We start from the raw sequence: 22386 nt of genomic DNA, 5'->3' as shown, positions 1-22386 counted from the left end.
ACGGACAAAATGTTAAAATGGCTGGTCCATGTGGTAATTAAATCATTTAGAGATGGTAAAGGATAAGCCTAAAAAGATGACGTGCAAACTCTGCAGGCAAACGTTCGCTTATCATTCATTTGAAAGTTGTAGCCTAACGTTAGCCACTTTACATGGCCGCTCGCTCTAAACTTTAAAGTTAACCTAGATAAATTTGTGCTATTATTAGGTGCATATCCAAGTATTCGTGCAGAGTGTGGAAGCGCCTACTGCATTTCTCTCTATGCGTATCCACTGTACTGCAGAGATGAGAGCGTCGTCAATTAATTTTTGCAGCCGACACTGACTCAGAAAACACTAATTATTGTCATAAACATGCGACTAGTCGACTTAAATGTATGACTACCAGTCGAATAGGAAAATCTTTAGTTGGGGCAGCCCTAATTTTTACAATGCAATCAAAATTTCACAGTCCAACCCTGGCAATCATTGTTCATGTGGATATTTCATATTGAGTCTTAAAAGCTCATTGACAAATTTCATAGTTTTGCATTTGAAATGGAGCAAACCGTTGCCAGTCTTAAGTTATATCTTCTGCACCCCACTTTATTGACTTCATGCCCAATTTGGGCTTGGCAGTATGGCGATATATGTGTCGTTATGATGGTATAAAATGCCGCAACAGAATTTTCTTTTTTGTGTATACTGTGGTTTGCAAATATTCGTGGACTAACTCAAGTTTCATGTACACCTAAACAAACGCAGATCAGGAGAGCTAGGATTGGGCAATATGATGAGATATATTGCAATGATATAAAGTGTCAATCAAAAATGTCTTCGAGTGAGTTTGCGCGAGTACCGAATTGAGTTACTTTTCGTGACTAATTGAGCTTGAATGGTCAAATACACACAAAATGGTCAATTCTGACTGTAAAAACGAGTGAAAGACGTAGACAGTGTTCAATCAAAACATCTCTTTAAAGCACAGTTTATGTCAGTTGTATCTTTATTGTATTGTTTTTGTCCTGTTGTTTGGATTTTGCATCTTTCTTTTAATTAAAAATAAATAAAGATAAAATAACAAAAACAACAATGAAAATTCTGGGCCAAAACCGAAAATTCAGAATGCACTTGGCTGAAAATAAATAATAAATTGATACTAGGTTAATTAATCAAACTTATTTAATCAACACCTAAATAGCTAAAACTGAGTTTTAAACTCAAATTTGAATTTAATAAAACTTAAATTGCACACAAGGCACTGTTTAATAACAGAATTGTTTCTACTCCTGTTTGTTGATGAAATATAAACATTTAGATGACAATAAACTGCAATAACTTATTTTCATGACAGATTTATTCAAACATACATTAAATAATGAAGACATCACTATGCAATACAGTGCATATATTTGGCAAAATGTTCTTCTCTAGAGTTATTTTTTCCAGCTACCTAATGAGTTTATGGACATTGAATAGCTGAGTTAAATGTAAGGTTAAGTGACATTTTATAGCCTACAAGCTGTTTTATTGAAGTCTTTCCTCTGTTGAAACACTGATTGAGCGATTACATGAGACTGCATTAATTTCAGTAAGCTGTAATGTATTTTTCAACATGCCTTCTGGCGTTCACCCTTGTAATAACGTGGAGATGAGATGATCAGTTCATGTGCGCTTTAGATTTAAGAAACCATATCACTACTATTAAAATCGAGAAATCAATTTTGTCAATCTATAGCTAGTGTTCACACAGCTGACATGTTTAACTATTGTGACTTGTCCACGTTGTGTGCACGAAATACTTAACACTGTCAAAACGTATTGTTTCAGTCACTGATTTCGGCCCTCCAAAACCATTTCTGCCAAAAATTTCCAGTGAAATAGCATTAAATAAAATTCCTAATGTTGTAAGATTCTGGTCATATCTCCCACCCCTACTTCCAATTATTCATCTAGTTTAATCAAGTCAACATCCATCCTGGTGTGTAACACCCACTTCACAAAATCAATACATTTTTTGATGGAGATTATCTTTTCTTGTTGAATATCATATTTCACTTATTAGCACATGGGTTGTGGGTCAGCGCCACATTAAGCTGTGTAACCATCTTTCATGCGCTTTCTATGTGCTTGCAAGCCTCTATTGCGCTCCGTTCTTGTGAAGCATGCGATTCCAGTAATGTCTAGCTCCTATATTGACATAAATGTGTTGCATATGCATGGATTAAATCTGACACATGATTTGCTCTGTGCATTCAGGGGTGAAGCCGTATGCTTGCTCCATGTGTGACAGGCGTTTTTTCCAACGTTACCACCTGCAGAGACACAGCCTCACTCATACGGGTATGAGCCGTCTCTCCTTACCCTTTTGAATTGTTGTACCTGACTACACCGATGCACAGCTTAGCACTGTTGCCAACTTAACAGTGTTAATGTCAATATATTCAGACATATTTTTTCCCCCCAACTGTTGCCTTTGCAATACAGACAGTTGTACATGTGTATTTTTTTTTTTTACCTGTTTTAAACTTTCTTCAAGATTGTAAACAGAGGGGAACATCCAAATATTTCCTCATGTTACTAAAAAGTTGGCAGCAATGCTTTGTACACATTACTTTTTATAGTTTATACAAAAGTTTTCAAATATAGATTTGGCTGCAACAAACTCGAGTTTGGCCATAGTTACAGACAATGCATTGGGGTGTTGGACATACTGAAAGTTTTTACTCATCAAAACGTAACACTCCGGTACTCTGTGTTTAGGGGTGAAGCCGTTTGCTTGTTCCATGTGTGACATGAGGTTTTTTCAGCGTTACCACCTGCAGAGACACAGCCTCACCCATACGGGTACGAGTCCAAGGGGGCAATGCACATTAAAGCATATTAAACACTTTATTCTGCAGCCTTCACTACAGACATGGCAAACACACTCTCCATGGTTCTCCATGTGCATTATGGCTTATTTTTTTTACCCAAAGGAGTAAACATTTTAATTTTAATTGTCGCCTGAGTTGCACCAATTTTATTTACTAGTACTTGTCCCCATAAACTGTTACTTTGTTTATTTAGGGGTGAAGCCATTTGCGTGCACAATGTGCCCCATGAGGTTTTTTCAACGTTGTCATCTCCAACGACACAGTCTCACCCACACGGGTATGTGTCATGTCTTGAAATCGCTGGCCCATTCTCAGGGAACTGTGCCATATCCCGGCACAGCATTTTTAAAAATGTTTTTATTTAAAGAGGTTTCTGCTGAACCACCAAGAAATTATAGTTTAGCAAAACTAAATTATAATAAGTTGCAAAACTCAAATTTACCTCAATTTTAAATTAAGAACTTCAAAGTTTCTTTAAGCAAGCAGAACTGTGTACTTAAACATTGCATGTAACTTCAATGTGAACATGTTCATTAGTATAAACTTAGCTAGCTGTAACAAGCTAATTTGTTAACATGTTCACAATTGCATGGTATAGCACTTGCTGAGTGCAGCATATAAAGCATTTATCATACTTGCTCTCAAACTAAGCCGCATGCACCACTTGTCACCATGACAGTAACTCTCCAAAAACCCACATTAATAGAAACTCTTCTACATTAGCATAACAAAACATTAATCACTACTGAATCTCCCACTTTAATCTTTCACAACATTAATCTTGTACAAAAAAAAACATCATATAACTCTTAATTTTAGCATTTACTCTCCCTTTCGGGTGCCATGGGAAAAGCATGCTGGGAAATAGAAATCCCAGCCCAGTTTCAGTTAAACTTAAGTTCAAATTAAAACAAATAATTTCATAAAACTCAAGAAAACGACAGTTCAGTTTACTTAAAATATATCAGTTCTGTGAACTTGAAAGAAAAAGAAAGTGCTAAATACTCATAAAAGTTCATTTGAATGACCTAATTTGTTTAATTTAAGTTGTTCCTACTCATACCAATTATTTTACAGTGTAGTTATTATTTATTGTTACTAACCCTAATTCACTATTATTTACATCCCGTCACAGTAAAATTAGAATCCTTATGCTTATAATTTGAAAAGATGACTGGTAATTTCACCTAAGGTGTGTTCAAACTTGTAGTTCGGTTCTCTTGATACATTTTAGTCCTAGTTTGCGTTCACACTGTTATTTTTAACACCAAACATAAAGATGCAAAACAGAAACAGCATTTATGACAAATATTTTGTGGTGGAATTCAGTGACCATCAAAACCAATGTGGTGTGTTGGGCTACACTTCTCTTGGAAAAACATGCTCATTCAAATGCATGCTCTTTTTTTTATTTTATTATTAGTTTATTTGTCAGGGACAATGCAGCGCACATTATTGCATACATAATTATCACGGTCAAAGCCATAACAATATGTGTAGATGTGTTGCATAAAAGGTTTCTTGCCAATAGGCTAATTTGCAACCCCAGTCCCTGGTCAGACCTTTCTAAAAAGATAATCCAAATATAATTTTCTCTGTGGACTTATCAAATACTCATCCATTTTCCCAGTCATAATTACTTCAGGGGGCGTATGTGTAACTTCAGAGTTGGAAACTTGTATTTATGATCATTTTGAAATTCTGAAAGCACATGAAGGCAGCATTAATCAAAAATATATATTACCCCAAAATGGGGTTTAAGGTCAGTGCAAAGATGGCTCATAATGGCCTTAACTAGAAAATAATGTCACACAAAATTAGTTAATATTTAACTGTTAACCGCTTATCGGTTCCTGTGTGTGCATTTTAATGTGATTTAATCCATTCAAGCGCAAAAGACTCGCACGCTGTTTTCCGTGCTGCACACACACACTCAAAGCGCACTCACAGAAAAAAGTGATTTTAATGTGATTTCAAACCTTTACTGTTACACACGCTTGCAGCACGAAAAACAGTGCACAAGTCGTCTCGCGCTTGAATGGATCCTTGGAGCTCTTAAAGTGACAGCAGCCTAATATTCCTGCTGTCGTCTCTATAATAACGTTAATCAAACAACAAAAGACAGAGGAAATCCACTCGTTCTTGACTGAATAACTTTTGTAACTATATTTGTAATGTTATTTTTACATTTGAATTAGCTTCTGAACCTGACAATCTTAAAACACTGTTTATTTCAATCGTATATTTGTTTAGTTGTATTTGTTGCGATTGCTAATTATTATTATTTATTTTTTATTACTGAGTGTTTACTTGCTTTTTAAAAAGGCTTAATTTATATTAGTTAGGCTAGTTGTTTTTTGCTATGGTATTTTTAAACCATAGGCAAACGTTTCTTGTGTAAGTGTATTTAGCCTATTGACTTTTGTTCATGATATTTAGCTACAATTAAATGTTTTGCAATAAGACTTGAAATAAAAGTGAATATCTAAGTTTTTATTTTTATTTTACCTTATTGGAATCGAAATTAGTAATCGATAACCGGAATTATTAAAATTCAAACGATACTCAACCCTATTCCTTAACACTATATTTTATTAGATGTTTTATCATTTTAATGGAACCGGAATCGTTAGGCAGAACGCAGAACCCGGAAAACTTCTTACAATTCCCAACCCTACCAACGGTTTTCTGTACCAGAACAAAAACTTTTAAATTAAGTACTTTAAGAAACGTTTGTCTCATCCCTTGGTCATCCCTGTCAATCATCGCAATTTACGATTCAGTCGCACATTTTAAATATGGTTTTAATTCCAGGAAGCTCACTGAATTCATCCGTCTCGTGAAAACTCCTGTTATAACAAAAAAGCTCTCTTAATTGTACAATGTATATTTACATAATGTTTACACTTTGTTTGTTTGTGTGATTCACGTTGGACAAAGCAAATCCTGATGCGTTTTCAGCTGTTAAGCAGATTCTGACTAGCTTACTGACTAGCACCTCTGGTCATTGGCCATGCTTAACAGATATGATTGGCTACAATGCACTACGATTATAAAAAAACATGCTGTAAATGCAAACTAGAGCGTTTGAAAGCAGCGTCTGTCACCGGGTGCCAAATATACTCAATACTGTAGAAATGTTGTAGAACAACCCTTTATATATAGTTTGTACCACATCAGTACTTTTTCCAAATATTTTTGTTGTTCATTCATGGGGCACAAATGGCACCATTTCCTGAGAATGAGCCTACTGTAATAAACACTGTTTTTAAGGGACAAGTATAGACACGTTTTTTATTTCCCTCCGGACCCAGTTTGCATGGAGACTTTAGTTGCTATTTTCATCTGTGTTAGACATGGAGGATTAGACATATGTGTTTTTGTATGTGTGTGTGGCTGTTTTGTGAATTTACTGTCATTTTTGATCATGAATTTACTTCGTTGATGCTGATATCTGCAAGTGCTTTCTAATACTAGTACTCTGCATCTAGGGGTGAAGCCATTTGCTTGCACAATGTGTGATATGAGGTTTTTCCAACGCTACCATCTCCAGAGACACACCATCACCCATACGGGTATGTGTCGTCTCTTTGTACCCCTTTGCTGGTTTTCTTCAGCATGTTGAGCAAATGAACATAAATTAATGTTCAAAATTATGAGCTTTTGCCATTTATATGTTTTATGAGATTTTTGTAAGAGGAGCAGTCAAGCACCACATTTCCCTCAATACACCCATAGAGCATCAGGCATGGGCTTTTACATGAAGAAAGAATTTCTTAATTTCAAGTTTGACAAAATTACAGTAGTTCATGTTTGACTTTGGCTAAGAATAGAATATATCCTCTCTTTTTTCAAACTTGGAAGACGCTAATCTTTCAGATAATGAAGAAGCTAGTAGGTAGTTATTTTACTCATGCAAATATACATTATCTTTAGTTCTTTGTGAGAGAACAATTCAGGGAATCATATATAGTCAATAGTCAGCCGTGCTCGCTTTTTGCTGCAATATTTTGAAAGAACATTTTCAGTTGTTTTAGAGAATGAAGTACAACTACAGTCAATTAATGATGGGAGAGATTTCTGTATTTGGCAGTAATTATGAAAATATGAATTTCCAATATTGACCTTAATGCACTTTGTTGGAGAGTTAATGTTTAATTGGACTCTTAGTGAAACTCTTGCTTAGAACTAACCATGATGTTGTACTAACATAACAGGGTCAGAATGTATCATTAGGCTGTTATCTTTGATTCTTAGATGGAATATTGTTAGACGATGTTTAGATGATGCGTTTGGTTAATATTTTGCTTTGGTCATTCAGGGGTGAAGCCGTATGCTTGTTCCATGTGTGACATGCGTTTTTTCCACCGTTACCATCTGCAGAGACACAGCCTCACTCACACGGGTATGTGTCTTTCTGTCTTCCCCCCCCCCCCCCCCCCTAGATGATATCTGAGCTACTGCCATTGTGTAACAGAAAATTAGAAGTATGCAATTTCATTATTAATCAGTACATTAGTTTCAGAAAGGAGAAATGGAGCATTGATGAATTGTAAAAATGTATTTATTTTTATTAACCTAATGTGCTCTTGGGTTAAAGTGCACACTGTCAGCTAGGCTTGACACTACAGATGTATACATTTCTATATTTTGATTAATATTTACTTTAATATTTATTGATATGTAAATAATGACTGTTTCACATCCAGGTAGATTAAGGGCATGAAAGCCACTTTTTTTCTATAGAATTAAAGTGAATTGTGACTGAGGTCATTTTTGAGGAAGAAATCTTGCATGGAATATATTGCGTATATGCAAATAAATTAAGTATTCTGCGGATACAAAATTTAAATAATGTATTAATAGCAAACACTGTATAGCCCTGCTTTAGCTCTCTTGATTTTTTTCTAACTCCAATGCTCTCTTGCACAGGGACGTTTACAGTCAATGCACAAAAATCAGAGTAAAGGAATAGTTCACCCAAAAATTAAAGTTATCTCATCTTCTTTCAGCCGAACACAATCGGAGTTTGTCCCCAATTAAATATTATCCTGGCTCCTCCCAGCTTTGTAATGGCATTGAGTAGATTGTAGTCTTTGAAGCTCTTAAAAAAAAGTGCGTCCATCATAAAAGTAATCTATACGACTCCAGGGGGTTATAGGGTTAGTTCACCCAAAAATGAAAGGTGAGGGTGACTAATTACTGACACAATTTTCATTTTTGGGTGAACTAACCCTTTAATAAATGCCTTCTGAAGCGAAGCCATGCGTCGTTGTAAGACAAATATCCGTATTTAAAACATTATAATCACTGGTTTCCGGCAACAGCCGTACGCACGTTCGCGAGAGAGTCGAGTTCCAGCGGAAGGGTGACCTCCGACCCTTGACGTATGATGTAGTATAAGCTCAGGTGAGAAATAACAAACCACCATATAGACAGAGCAAAACAAAACTCCGGTCACTAATCAGAAGCCTAAAACATAATGTCAGAGGATTTCAATATAAGAGAAAAGGAAAACCGTCCCGTCAAAGGTCACCCATCTTGACTCTCTTGTGAACGCACGTATGGTTGTTGCCGGAAGCCAGTGATTTACAGTTTATTAAGCTCTAAGTATGAATATTTTTCTATGCCTAAAACTAGAAGCTCATAGTTGACACTTTAACCCAGAGTTTTTAGCTTAAGTTTTTAGCAGTTCAGTCTTAGTCCACATTTCTAAGGTCTAATGTCTAGTAGATGTTCAGTTTGTCAGCTGCTCTTAGCATTGTGTTTGGCTGATGAGACTGTAGTGAATTATTGTTTTTTGCATTGTTGTATATGTTGAGCAGTTCCCATGAGTGCTTGGTTTTAGTTCACATGTGGCAGTGAGGTTAATACACTGCTACTTTGTGCATTCAGGGGTGAAGCCTTATGCTTGCACCATGTGCGACATGCGTTTTTTCCAACGTTACCATCTACAGAGACACAGCCTCACCCATACGGGTAGGAGAAATCTCTGTTTATATATTATTATGAATTGCCTCTCAAAGCTCTCAGTATGTTACGGAGAGACACAATCTGTTCAAACTACAACAAACTCGAGTTTGTATTTTCATAATTGCTTAAAATATGTATTCAGCAGGCATGAAATGATAGAAACAGTCCATGCTGGTGATAATGCCACCTCTTCTTTAATGACTGACACTTTAGTTTGGGAAACACATATTCACTATTAACTATGACTTTTGCCTCAATAAACTCCAAATTTGCTGATTATTAATAGTTAGTAAGGTAGTTGTATTAGGTAGGATTATGGCCATGCACAAAAAGACATTAATATGTGCTTTATAAGTACTAATAAACAGCCAACATCCTAGTAATATGCAAGCTAATTAGTTAATAGTGAGAATTGGACCCTAAACTAAAGTGTTACCAAACTATGTTTTGTTAAATCATCATAAAGCATATCTGTTTTACTGGAAATGTTAAAGAGGAGGTGATTATCAACAGGCGTGGTTAACAACTAATACTTTGTGGCACACAAACATTTTTATGTTAAATTTGAAATAAATATAATACACGATTAATGCATCTAATTAAAGCATCTGCTTTGAAATTAAGTTCTGCAGATGCACTTGCTATGAGCGGTATTTATTGATTTGTTTTACCCATAAATGCTATATTAATAGAAAGGCATTCCTGAACTGTTGGTGCTCTGTGCATTCAGGGGTGAAGCCGTATGCTTGCTCGATGTGCGACATGCGGTTTTTTCAGCGTTACCACCTGCAGAGACACAGCCTCACTCATACGGGTATGTGTCATCTCAAACCCCTGTCTTTTTGTACTTAAAGTTAGTTTTCTGCATGCTAAATGACTTTCAATTCGGTTTGCGGAGCAACCATTTACAGATTACAGAGTAAATGACATTTAATAATTGAACGAATAGTGTTACTACTTTATTTTTTACTTCACACTATGGTACTGAGAACAACTATCCCATTAGTATGACCTGAATAAATGCTTAAATTGGTTTTGAAATGAGATTAGCATAAATGTACCTTAGTTTTATTTTTTGAGATTGAGGTGAAGCTTTATAGTGAACCTTTGTGGCTTAAGTTTGATTACTACAGAAGACACATCCCTCATGAACTGATTAAAAAGGAGCCCCAGAAACATCATTTTACTATATTGCTTAGAAAGATTTCTTTCCATTTAAAACCATCCAAATGCGAACTGTAATGAGTGAAATGGACATAATAGTCGTGTCCCCATTCAGAGGCTGCATCCTTCGAAGTGCGCGAAGCTTGAACCTTATGTTGTTAAATGGGACGGTCTGGCATACGGAGGATTGTTCTTGACGCCTAGAAACTGTGACGGCTGCCGCTGATGAGTGCAGTAACGTTTGTTTCTTTGGCTTTTTATATTCAACTGTCTGTAAACAAAATATGGTTAACAACCTGTCTAAATAGGTTCTCTAGAGCTGCACAATTAATCGTTAAAAGATTGCAATCTCTATTTAAACTCCCACGCAATCTCATTCCTAAATGACAACGATGTCCAAAATCGCACAGAAACATTCAGATCTGTGTTTGCACGGCCGCTGATCCAGAGAGAACAGTTCTCATGTTTAGGTATGAAACCGATTCACTTTCAGCCACACGGTATCAGAAATTCTGTGTTACAGCAATTCAGAATATCACAGAAGTACTAAGATAAAAGTTTATAGTTCAGTTATAAACACTGATATCTACAAAGCTATCAAAATAGAGTAAATCTTCTTTTGAAAGTAACTTGACCCTTCAAATAACAATTGAATTGATTAAATTGTTACGCCACCAGGTGGCACCAAGTGACTGTTAAAAATGTATTTGTCATTAAATAATTTATTCAAGAGATTCGTTCAAAAAACAGATTCAACAAAGTGAAGTCTTTAGAGTGAATCATTCATTCAAACCATTTTTTAAATTTTTTAATAATTCATTAAGACTCGTTAAACATTTTTAGCATTTTCTCAAAAAAAAAATCCAGTTGTCACTGGCGTGCAATGAATCTTGGGATAGACGAGTTCTGTCCTTAGTGGGCTGGGAAACGAAGGACACGTTTGTAGGCCACATTCGAAAGAGCCTTTGAAATGGGACAGCCTTCGTCACGCCACTGTGACGCACCGGCTTTCGAAGGATGCAGCCTCTGAATTGGGACACGGTTAATGTCAGCATGCAGATCAATTTAAAAAAGAAAAGAAAATCAGTAGCATGTTCTACATTTTTTAACGGTATTAAAATTGTTTGGTGCTTTGAATGTTTTGTAAAGACATTCACTAAAAATTGACTCTACGTTTAGGGGTGAAGCCATATGCTTGTTCGATGTGCGACATGCGGTTTTTCCAACGTTACCACTTGGAAAGACACAGCCTCACTCACACTGGTATGTGTCCTTTCTTTGTACCCCAATTTACTAAGTATTCCTGGATTGGAGTTTGTCTATTTTGTGTGTTTGGGGTGTTTAGGGAGAAAGAAACAATGAGATATCAATGACTTGTTCAAATTAACATTAGTAATGAGTTTGAACAGGAACTCTTACTTTAGAAATTTTAATATTAATTAACCATATCCTGCATCATATAATATTTGCATCAACATCAAGACATTTTTTTTTTTTTTTTTTTTACAAAAATTTACCTACACTTGTGGGGCGAGTTTTGCGTGTCATTTCAGACTTACTTGGTAGCATCAATATCTATATAGTTGCTCTTGCCTCGTTTCTCCGGGTTTTTTTTTTTTTTGTCTGTCTTAAAGGGTTAGTTCACCCAAAACTGAAAATTCTGTCATTAATTACTCTCATATCGTTCCAAACCCGTAAGACTTTCGTTCATCTTCGGAACACATGAAGATCTTTTTAATTTAATCACGCATAATTAACAAACGCGCGTTTCGTGATTTAATATTCTGTAAATAAAGTGGTACATTTTGTGTTTTTACTCAAAGTGCTAGAAAGTGGTAGTTGCGTAGGCTGTAAATGGAGGGACAGAAAGCTCTCAGATTACACCTAAAATATCTTTATTTGTGTTCTGAAGATGAAAAAAAGTCTTACGGGTTTGGAACGACATGAGGGCGAATAATTAACGACAGAATTTTCATTTTTGGTTGAACTTAACCCTTTTAGTTTATTTGCGTTCACTTAATGGGTGCAAAAACAGAGACAAAATGACGCTAGCTGTTTCTTTTTAAACATTTTAATGCTCAATCGTATTTATTCTCCATACAGAAAGAATAAAAACCAAGTCTCAAAGCAGGTTTCTGATCTTTAAAACCAAAACCCCAGTGTGCCACTTTAGTTTTTCATTCCATAATAAACACTCTACAAACTCGAGTTTGTATGAAGTCATCTGCTTTATTTCTAAGCATGGATATACTCTGTATTTAAAGCTTCATGGAAACCCATATGACAATCACAGTCTCGTCGATCCTTACATGACAATCAGTGTTTCAGAGTCTCTGTTGTGTGTTGTTGTGGCATGCTGTGAGAATGAAGGTGTGGGCCGCTTTAATAAAGACTGTTTTTCTCTGACAGGAGAGAAGCCGTTTGCATGTGACATGTGTGACATGCGGTTTATTCAGAGGTACCATCTGGAGAGACACAAGCGTGTTCACAGTGGTGAAAAGCCTTACCAGTGTGAGCGCTGCCAGCAGGTAAGATCACGCTTTACACATGGGTTTTTTAAGGCAAGACAACATCTATTGTTGAAACTGTAGTTAAATAGAAGAATATTGAATGTTGGGAAGATGGAGAAGTTATTGTTATTAAGCTTTTTACATTGAATCAAGGCTACTCACCGCACACATATTGTCAGGGGAAATGGTTCAGTGGTTGTTTGTGTTCTCGTTTGTGTTCAAAATATTAAAAAAATTGTAGAAACGGACATTATCCAGCCAGAGCTCATAGCTGCAATGATAGAGAGCATGCTTTGATGCTTGTTCGTCTTTGATTTTATGCCTTAATTCAATTTATATACAATTCCCATAGAGTATAAACTTGGTTAGAATGTAAAAATACTTGTTTGCTTATAATGTGAGGTAGGTATTTTATATTATTTAAGCATCTGGAACCTTATCAGTTTGACACAATTTTCTACTTCAAAGTGACATGGTAAGCCAAACTATCTTGACTGAAAGGGTTAGTTCACCCAAAAATTTAAATTGTCAATAATTACTCGCCCTCAAACACAAATTAAGATCTTTTTAATGAATTCTGCACTTTCTGTCCCTTCATTGACAGTGACGCAACTACCACTCCTAATACCCAGAAAGGTAGTAAAGTAAAATTAAAGTACTCCATGTGACTCAGTGGTTTAACCTCAATTTTACAAAGCGACACGAGTGCTTTTTTTTTTTAACAACAATTTACCACTTTATTTACAAAATATTAATCTCCATTGCGCGTTCATGAGAGCATCACGATGCATGCGTGTTGTTGATACAGTTCACTGCTGATGTGAATGCAGTCGTACTAAATTGAACTGTTGGCATATGATTGGATCAAACTGTGTGTTTGTGTGTGTTCTCACTCACTTTCCTGACAGAGGCATGAGGTGGTTTTTCAGGCAATTTTATTTCGCATTTACATCATATGTCACCTGGCGTACGCAACAGTCAATCATTCTTTAAAGACGACGTGTTGTGTTTGGACAAAAGATGAGACAGTTCTTTATTAAACTCATAAAGACAAAAGTATTACAGGAATACTGGATTCTAAACGACAAAGAAATGCCACAATCAAGACCTTGAAGCAGAAATGAGGGAGAAACACCCAGAAACACCTCATATGTGGCGCTCACAAGTATAAGGGGATTTCCTCTCCATAAATGCTGGGATAACACACCTACGTCTCCTTCCATTAATAATAATGGCTAGTGCGGTTGCTGGGATCTACCGACATCCGTTGCCATGATTTTTGGAATGACTTATCACGAGAGGAAAAAATAACGTTTTAGTCATATAACATCAGTTAATGGAAATGGCGTCATTTCGCAATCTTTTTTTATCGACATATAACAATGGTTTGGCTTATGTGACACGGCTTGTGTATCCGCCGCGCTGGAGGAAACGTAGGCTTATATAAGCCGCTTTATTCTGCTGTCGTTTTACATAACCTTGTTTCTGCAGTGACTTTCAGCATGATTCCTATAACAATGTCTGACGCTTACGTTTTACATGGCGTGAGAATGACAAACCACGCAAAGTCCAATCAGAGCGGTCAGACTGAAACGGGTTTCCAGAAAAGCGATTTGAATAGGATTTCAAACCACATATGAGTGTAGCCCGATACGAATTTGAAAAAATCTTATTTCATCTGATTTTTTTTTTTTTTTTTTTTTGTCGTTCACACTTGCTAAATCTGATCGGATTTCAATCGGTTATGCACAAAAATCTAACCTTGCCTAACGCACTGCAAGCAGAGAGAATGTGTATCTCATTCTCTTACGTGGCAACATGGGTAGACAGCTGCAGCTTGATGACAGAAGTGTACCACGGTTCAGACCCAAATAATACAATGTGAACGGAGACCAGCAGCGGGGGAAGGGGGGTGGGGGGGTGCAGTCAAACTCTGGTTTGGACCAAGCAATCGAACCAAGTGTAAATGAGCACAAGGAAGTAGAGTTGTCAAAAAGTTCAGACTTCGGTACCAAGTCGGTACTGACATTTTAAAATTGTGATGCTTTGAGCGCTGTTGAGGCGAATCGTAAACGCCTCTGGCTATTGTGTTCACGCGCTCATTGGATATGTCTGCGATTGGCTACAATGATCAACTCACGTGTGTGTAAGCGCTCGGTGAAGAGCGTTATTGATGTATATTTAAAACATGTTTTTAAGTGCTGATCAATCACAGACAAATCCAATGAGCGCTTGAATAAGATGGGAGGTGTTTATGATTCCGCCCAAAGAGTCACATTTTTTTAAATTTTTAGTACCGAAGTCTGTACTTTATGACAACTCTATAAGGAACAATAATCATTTGTGTGCAGTGATTCAATGATTTCAACAGCAGTCGAACCCTAGTGTGGACCAAGCAATCGAACCAAGTGTGAATGAGCACAAGGAAGAATAATCATTTGGGTGAGCCAATATAACAAAGCCAAACTTCTGTGTTTTTCACCTTTAGAACTTCTCACGGACTGACAGACTGTTGAGGCATCGGCGCTTGTGTCAGGGTCGCGGTGTGGCAAAGGTCGAGGCCCAGCCGTGCTCTTTCTCCCAGGAGCCTCCCCAAGCCCCCCCGTCCACGTGGAGTCCCTTACACCCCGCCCCGGGCCGGCTCGCCGTCTGACGCTATCCTCTCCACACACAAGCCCTGAGAAGACGGCACACCCAGACCTCTCTCTCGACGCCACCGGCACTCGGACCCGCTGCTCGCAGAGAGATGCGCCACAGAGAGGACGAGGCAAACTCCCGTCTTTTGTTGCTTTAGTGAGAAACACAAGGCTCTCTTTTGATCATCGAGGCTTGTTTTATACTTTTTGGTAATGTAATATGGGGTTAGAAGGGGTTTTATGGTACTTTTAAGACGTGAGGAACAAAAAACACACCTAACATGGGAATTTCATGTGACTAACCAAAAAAAAAAAAAATTTGTGCAAAGGTACAACCCATCATCTATTGACTGACACCTATTGATACACACTGTATGTAAGTTCAACAGCATAGTGTGGTTAAAATCAGCATCATATGTGATGTATAGGCCTGCTGAGGGTTCGTACCCTACTGTCCTGAGGACTCGGGTAATGTCCTACAACCATCGCAAGATCTGTTTGTAACACTGTACCCGTGCGTGACCATGTGGAAGTGCACAGTGCGCTTCCGTAGATGATTTCATTAAGCATTCACAGGCTTTTTCTCAATGATAAATGTTTGATCTGGTGTTGTAAGTATGTAAGAATTCGAAAGATGTGTATATTACTTTGTGTAACAGCTGACTTGTTCTCTATCAGTGCCGTGAGCTGGTGGACATGACGCCACCAGTTGAGTTCTGCTCACAGGAAGTGACATCACTCCCTTAATGACTGGGATAATCTCACAGAACCTCTCAAGGCTGTGTGTGGGTCATTGGTCCTCAAAAAATCACAAATTATATTTTGCATAAAGAAAATTAGGTCTTTTTTTTAAGACCGTCAAGTTTTACAATGTTACATTATTTTGCATTTCACTGATACTTTTATTAGTATAATGTAAACATTATTTTAAAGATATATTACAACTGGTAATACATTTGTCTTGTATCACAGAATTACAGAACAACTCTAAAATTGGTGCATTATGTAATGAGAATTAAAGGGTGGAAATGTCACAGTGCAAAATAATCTATTGGTCTTAAAAATAGGCTTAATTTTCTAAATGCTAAAATAGTTTTTGCTGATTTTAGAGTGATTTATGGCAGGGCTCTTGTGAGATTCGCTTTAGTATTGACTACACTGTTAATACATACATTACACGTGATGAAAACGTCCAAAAGACCCACAATATTATGTACAGATTTATATGTGCAACATACACGATCTTGTGGCCTTAGGATGTGCTCGTTTATTTTGTTTTGTACTTTTTTTCTTTTCTTTTTTACACGAAATAGTAATTATATACATATTATTTTACTGAAATCTTGACACGAGGACAGATACACTGCCTTTTGTTTTCCTTCTAAAGTCATTTTAACATTATATTGCCTTGTGTTCAAGCACAGCTGTGTTGTTTTGTCTAAGATAGACTGATTTGTTCTTTTGTGAGGTCGAGGTTTCCAGTGTGAGATCGCAGTGTTGTCTGATGCACAGGTTCAGTCTAATGCGAGTCTGCGACGTCTTCAGTTCCTGTGGGCCACTAATAGAGGAAAACGCCAGAGATCTGATGTTATTGTTGTACCAAATGATATTGTATTTGTCAGTTTATTAACTTCTCATCTTATCATTAACATGATATCTACTGTTTGACGAGAGTCTCGTCTGTATTTTTTTTTTTTTTTTTTGGGCCGATGGACAAACTAGGGATTGAATTGGGCATTTCAATGCTTTCTGGTTATATGGCAACTGAAAACAGAATATATCTTCAGAGGAATGTCTGCTGTTTATTGACAAAAGATTGCTGCATTTCTGTATAATGACTGATTTTTCCCCCCTTTTCTTTATAATGTTACATGTATGTTTATATAACTGAATTGGTTAAAACTCTTAGTTCTATAGCAACAAACTTTGTGTATTTTAAGGACCTTTCTATGCTAATATAATTTTTAAAAACACTGGAGAGATACGTGTGTGAAATGATAAACTATATAGACATATAAACAGTTTGTGTGTGTGTGTGTGTATGCATGTAGCTTATTAAATGCATATTGCATACTGTTAAGTGCATATAGTATTTCACACAAGTTATCAGCATATATTCAACAAAATAACTGAATTTACACAAATAATCCTATTATTTATTATATAAAGCGCCAATATTCACTGATGCTCAAAGCAACACATTTTATAAAGAACCTACGAATCTTGTGTAGCTTTTTAAGGACAGTATTGAAAAAATAAATATGATCTTTTATCTGTTATCTGCAGGGCACTAATTATACAAAAGGTTATGCACTCAACATGTATGTATGTTTATACACATGCACACACACACACACACACACACACACATACATATAGTTAGCCTGTAGTTACTAGATAAAGCCTCTCTCCAAAGCGTTGGAAACGATATTACAGTTTGCATACTTGGATATCCATGAGTCCAATTTGAAAAGAAAGAGGCAATAGAAGTTGTACCTTCAAATTGCTTTTAGGATTTCTTTTGATGGAAGAAGAACGTAACTTTCTTTCTTGCATGATATTGCAGAATCTGATGTAAAAACTTAAGTGAATTCCTTTTCTTCATCCGAAGGGTTTTCCATAAATCTTCTGAATGCAAAAAAAGGACAGGTTTTGTTATTCGTTTCTTTAAAGACTTCAGACACTTCAGTGAATTGTTTTTGTGTGGAGACAAGAGAGGGGCTTCCTTCATGCATAAATAAAATACTACATAAAGTACATGGTTTTCATATTTTACTTTCTGGGTATTCACTTTTAAAGCAGGATTGTTCTGGCAGAAAATACAAAATTCCCATCAGAAAGTTTCTTAAAAATTTGATATTGCCAGAGTTTATTTTTTAGCAGGAGAACATCAAAATAATGGGACGATTTAACTTTGCAAATTAAAAAATCTGTCTCACCACTTTAAAATAATAAATTAAATGTATGAAAACAATTACAATATAGCCGTAAACAGCAAACACCGGGTCCAATGGCGCATGTGGACGATTACGTGGAGCAATTGAAATGTGTCTTTTCAAAAGAGGGTGTTTTTTTTAAATGTGATTTTTACAGCAAACTCGATCTCGAGTCTTCACTGATGAAACCGGTTGCTGTCGAAAGGACATCAGTCCCTCTTACTGAATGAGAAGCCCAAAAGAAAACCTCTGTCATTTTTTACTGTCGTAATATGTGATTAGGCCTATGTTGATTTAGATTTTCGATTTAGATAAATTGCATGTCATAGGACGTTACAGTTCAATTTCAACTGTGCATTATCATTTATAGCACAAAAATGTGTAAGTCCCAATGTATTTATCTTAGGGCCCCTTCTTTATTCATTTGTTACATTTATATAGTGCTTTTCTGGGTCCTCAAAGCGCTTCACATATGGAAGGGGGGAATCTCCTCAACCACCAGCAATGTGCAGCTCCACTTGGATGATGCGATGGCAGCCATATTGCGCCAGAACGCCCACCACACACCAGCTTATCGGTGGAAAGGAGACAGTGATGAAGCCAATCAGTATATGGGGATGATTAGGAGGCCGTGATGGACAGAGGCCAAGGGGCAAATTTGGCCAGGATGCCGGGGTTACACCCCTACTCTTTTTTCAAAGGACATCCTGGGATTTTTAATGACAACAGAGGGTCAGGACCTCGGTTTAACATCTCATCCGAAGGACGGTGCTCTTTGACAGTATAGTGTCCCCATCACTACACTGAGGCGTTAGGACCCACACAGAGCGCCCCCTGCTGGCCTCACTAACACCTCTTCCAGCAGCAACCTGGTTTTCCCAGGAGGTCGCCCATCCAGGTACTAACCAGGCTCAACCCTACTTAGCTTCAGTGGGCAACCAGTCTTGGGCTACTGCAGTGATATGGCTGCTGGCACCTTCTAACCTTTAAAACTGTGTATATGTGTGAACTGTTGTGTTTTTTAGAACAGAAACACTTTAATCACATGCTTACTGGTGTACAAAAACAAGCAGATGTTTAGATCAGATTTTGCTGTTGACTCACCGAGCAAATTCATGATTCTGCATGTTTCTTAAGCATGACTTGCAGTGTTGGGAAAAAAAGTTACTTTTAAAAGTAATGCTTTATAACATTGTGTTACTGCCTAAAAAAGTTGCGTTAGGCTACTTTTTATGGAAAGTAATGTGTTGCGTTACTTTTGTGTTACTTTTTCTACCCGGGCTGGCCTTGGTTGTTCTATTCTTGCTTTTATCAGTATAGTTGAATTGGATTGCCGAAGGTCAGCAGCAAAGACATGGCTTATTAAAGTGAGATTAAACACATAAGTAGCTATATTTAATTATAGCAGGTTTATATTGTAATATTCAGAGTTTGCATTTCACTGTTTTTATAAATTTTGAGAAATTCTGAATGTTTTGTGCAATTGAGATGCTAACATTTAGCAATACCCATGTTTACACATGGTTCACAAACGACTCCTGATTTCACTCAACAAAAGGAGATAACCCCCCCCCCCCCAATATTTAAATCTATGCATTACAACCCCCCCATATTTATACCATGATCACATGAAAAATATGCAGACCCAAACTTCAACCCCCCCAATGGTCAAACCAAATCTACGCCCTTGGCACAAGCTCAAGATATTTTCACGTTTTAGCCTATTCTACAACATAAAATACATCAGTAAAACCCCCTTCAGGTTTTTCTAAAGCTTGTTTTGTCTCGAAAAGTGCATTGCTAACACTTGTTCAAATGGGACTATGGAGGTTGTTTAGGACATTTTACGTTTAATCTACACTTACTCTGCTTTAGTCATATGCTCTTATGTGACCTGACTAACTGAAATTACTCTCTCTCTCTCTCTCTCTCTCTCTCTCTCTCTCAGAGAGAGATACATACATTCGTACCTCTGTGTTCCCCTCAATATAGTTTTATGACTGTAATCTGACAGAGTTTCTGTGTCCTGTCAGCGCCAATGACATAATTCATCTCAAAGAGGCCTAACAGCCAATCACAGCATGTCAATAAATTTCCCTGTCAGAGTTCAGCCAATAGGGGGTGAGCATTAAATCACACATGTCGTTGGTGGCCAATGGCATGGCAAAGGCAATATATATCTGTCAGAAAGCAGAGCCTCTTAATGACTGCTGGATCTGGAGGAAATATTCATGAAGAAGGAAAACGACAAGCTCAAAAGAGTGAAAACATGTGTATGTGATCCAGCGTGTGGCCAATAACAACAAAGTTAGCGTTAGAAGACAGCAGTCAAAACAACAGAAGCGGTTCCACTTATATTCATTGTTTTAACTACTATGTAATAACGTTTAAATGAATCATTTGATACAATGCACTTATTGTGCACATACATGTTTTTAGATTGTTCTTAAAAAATACCTGCGTGTAATTACAGCTGTAATTATTTTCTGTAATTACATCTAATTAAACTTTTGATGCTTCCTTTACAGTCCACCTGAAACAGCCCTTAATCAACACAATACCACCAAGCCTGACCTATCACACTTCAACAACAGCACAAGTGTTTTGCAATACATCAACACAATACGCACTTTTTTTATGTGAGTACATATTTATTAATGTGCACAATGCAAATTATTGTGAAATATTACAAAGAAAGAAAAGGTTTGTCTTGACCATCTTTCACTGTGATTACTCTCTCTGCCTATGAAATTACTCTAATGCTTGCTTTTGAATCGCCTGAGTAAAGACATCTGGGGAACCCTCGCACCTTAAATGTAAAATAACCCCCAAAAAGTTAACAAGTTCTCTGAGGACACATAATAGCTTATATTTGCATTCCAACATTAACATAACAGGCTAACATAAGTGAAACTATAAGACTTAACAGACTGAGATATAACAATTGGTATTACATAGATAGGGGGTTAAACAAATCAATTAATTTCTTGGTTCTCATTCTCTCAGGGCTCCATTTTGTAAAGATATTAAGCTGGGGTGCAGTTCTCAAAACTTTACATTTGTAAATAAAATATTTTACAAAATATAGACAATTCAAAACAAAGTCTAAATTTTTTGTCCTCCAAATTTCACCACATCCCAAGATATGTAATGTTTCATCCAATAAGCACCTCATTCCAAAATGGATTAACCAAATTACATTGAAAAAACAAAACAAATGTTCTAGTTTCAATATCACAAGATGTGACAAGTGAATCCACATTATATCTTAAACTTATAGATTCCTTAGCTAAGGCTAGGGGAGAGCGGGGCACAATGTGACGCGGGGCTAGTTGTAACACACTTGTTTTAAATACTTCCACACATGCTAGCATGACGAAACTTGGTGTGTTTACTTGCCATATCAACACTCTATAGAGCTTTGAAACAATCTACATTGTTAAAAGCGCTATATAAATGAAGATGACTTGACTTGACTAGAGAAAAAATTGCGCCAAAATTCAATATCAATGGAAGATATCAATAGATATTTATTAAACCATAGCAAAAGTAAATTTATAAGTTAATTTTTCATCTCTATTTTTTGTGTTTATTTAAAATTAGACAAATCTGATATTATTTTAATCTCCAATATGTTATTTAACGGTTGATATAGTTCTTTAATGCTTCGCTAACTAGCAGAAGACACTAGCCGGGTTTAAATCCCAGTTGTGCAGGCGGGGCATGTTGTCACACTGCGTTACAATGTGCCCCTATAAGGAATATGCTATTATATTCTATACCTTTATGAATTCTATTGAGAAAACATGAGAAAAATGTGAAATGTTTTGAACTATGTTGTACAGCTGTGTTTTCCTGTGTTCGTAGTCAAACTTAAAAAATTGTTTATTTTTAATTATTAAAAAATGCCAGTATTGTATATGATGGTGATGAAAAAATATATACTGTATTACTAAAACAAAACCACTTAATAGTACTTAACATGTGTGAAATTAATGTGGGAAAAAAATAAATAATCTGAACCCTAAGTAGATTTACACAAACTGAGAAAGTCACAAAGCGTTACTTTGTGCCCCGCTCTCCCCTATCTCTACATAAGGATAGCTTTCCTGCACACGACAATTCCTTATAATCTTAGGCTATTTAGCTACACACCTTACCAACAACACTTATTTAGCCTAAATTTAGATAAAATACTTTGGGAATAAATGTGGAATATGTAAAAAAAAAAAAAAAAACTTATAACACACTAATCATTGGTAAAGGAACACTTCTAATGACTTTTATAAAATCTATTTTATCAAAATTAAAG

At 36.5% G+C, this 22386-nt stretch overlaps 1 protein-coding gene across 48 annotated transcripts in view; it reads left to right on the top strand.

Annotated features, from left to right (window-relative positions):
* znf740a (zinc finger protein 740a) overlaps nt 1-17894 on the top strand; it is a 28655-nt gene extending 10761 nt beyond the window's left edge. For 9 of the 48 annotated variants that reach the window (XM_081357948.1, XM_081357985.1, XM_081357954.1 and 6 more), the window contains 9 exons: nt 2239-2322; nt 2743-2826; nt 6347-6430; nt 7177-7260; nt 8751-8834; nt 9559-9642; nt 11172-11255; nt 12402-12520; nt 14991-17894. In XM_081357948.1, the coding sequence (XP_081214074.1) occupies nt 2239-2322; nt 2743-2826; nt 6347-6430; nt 7177-7260; nt 8751-8834; nt 9559-9642; nt 11172-11255; nt 12402-12520; nt 14991-15155 (872 nt within the window). In that variant the 3' untranslated portion in view covers nt 15156-17894. Of the gene's footprint in view, nt 1-2238; nt 2323-2742; nt 2827-3048; nt 3133-6346; nt 6431-7176; nt 7261-8750; nt 8835-9558; nt 9643-11171; nt 11256-12401; nt 12521-14990 lie in introns of all 48 variants that reach the window. The other 39 variants (XM_081357949.1, XM_081357974.1, XM_081357952.1 and 36 more) reach the window with 16 other exon arrangements.
* Nucleotides 17895-22386: the final 4492 nt, after the last annotated feature.

The sequence above is a fragment of the Scardinius erythrophthalmus genome, assembly GCF_964197995.2.
Source record: "Scardinius erythrophthalmus genome assembly, chromosome: 25".
Lineage (NCBI taxonomy): Eukaryota > Metazoa > Chordata > Actinopteri > Cypriniformes > Leuciscidae > Scardinius > Scardinius erythrophthalmus.
The sequence above is the reverse complement of the archived record's forward strand: the minus strand, read 5'-3'. Positions and strand labels throughout refer to the sequence as shown.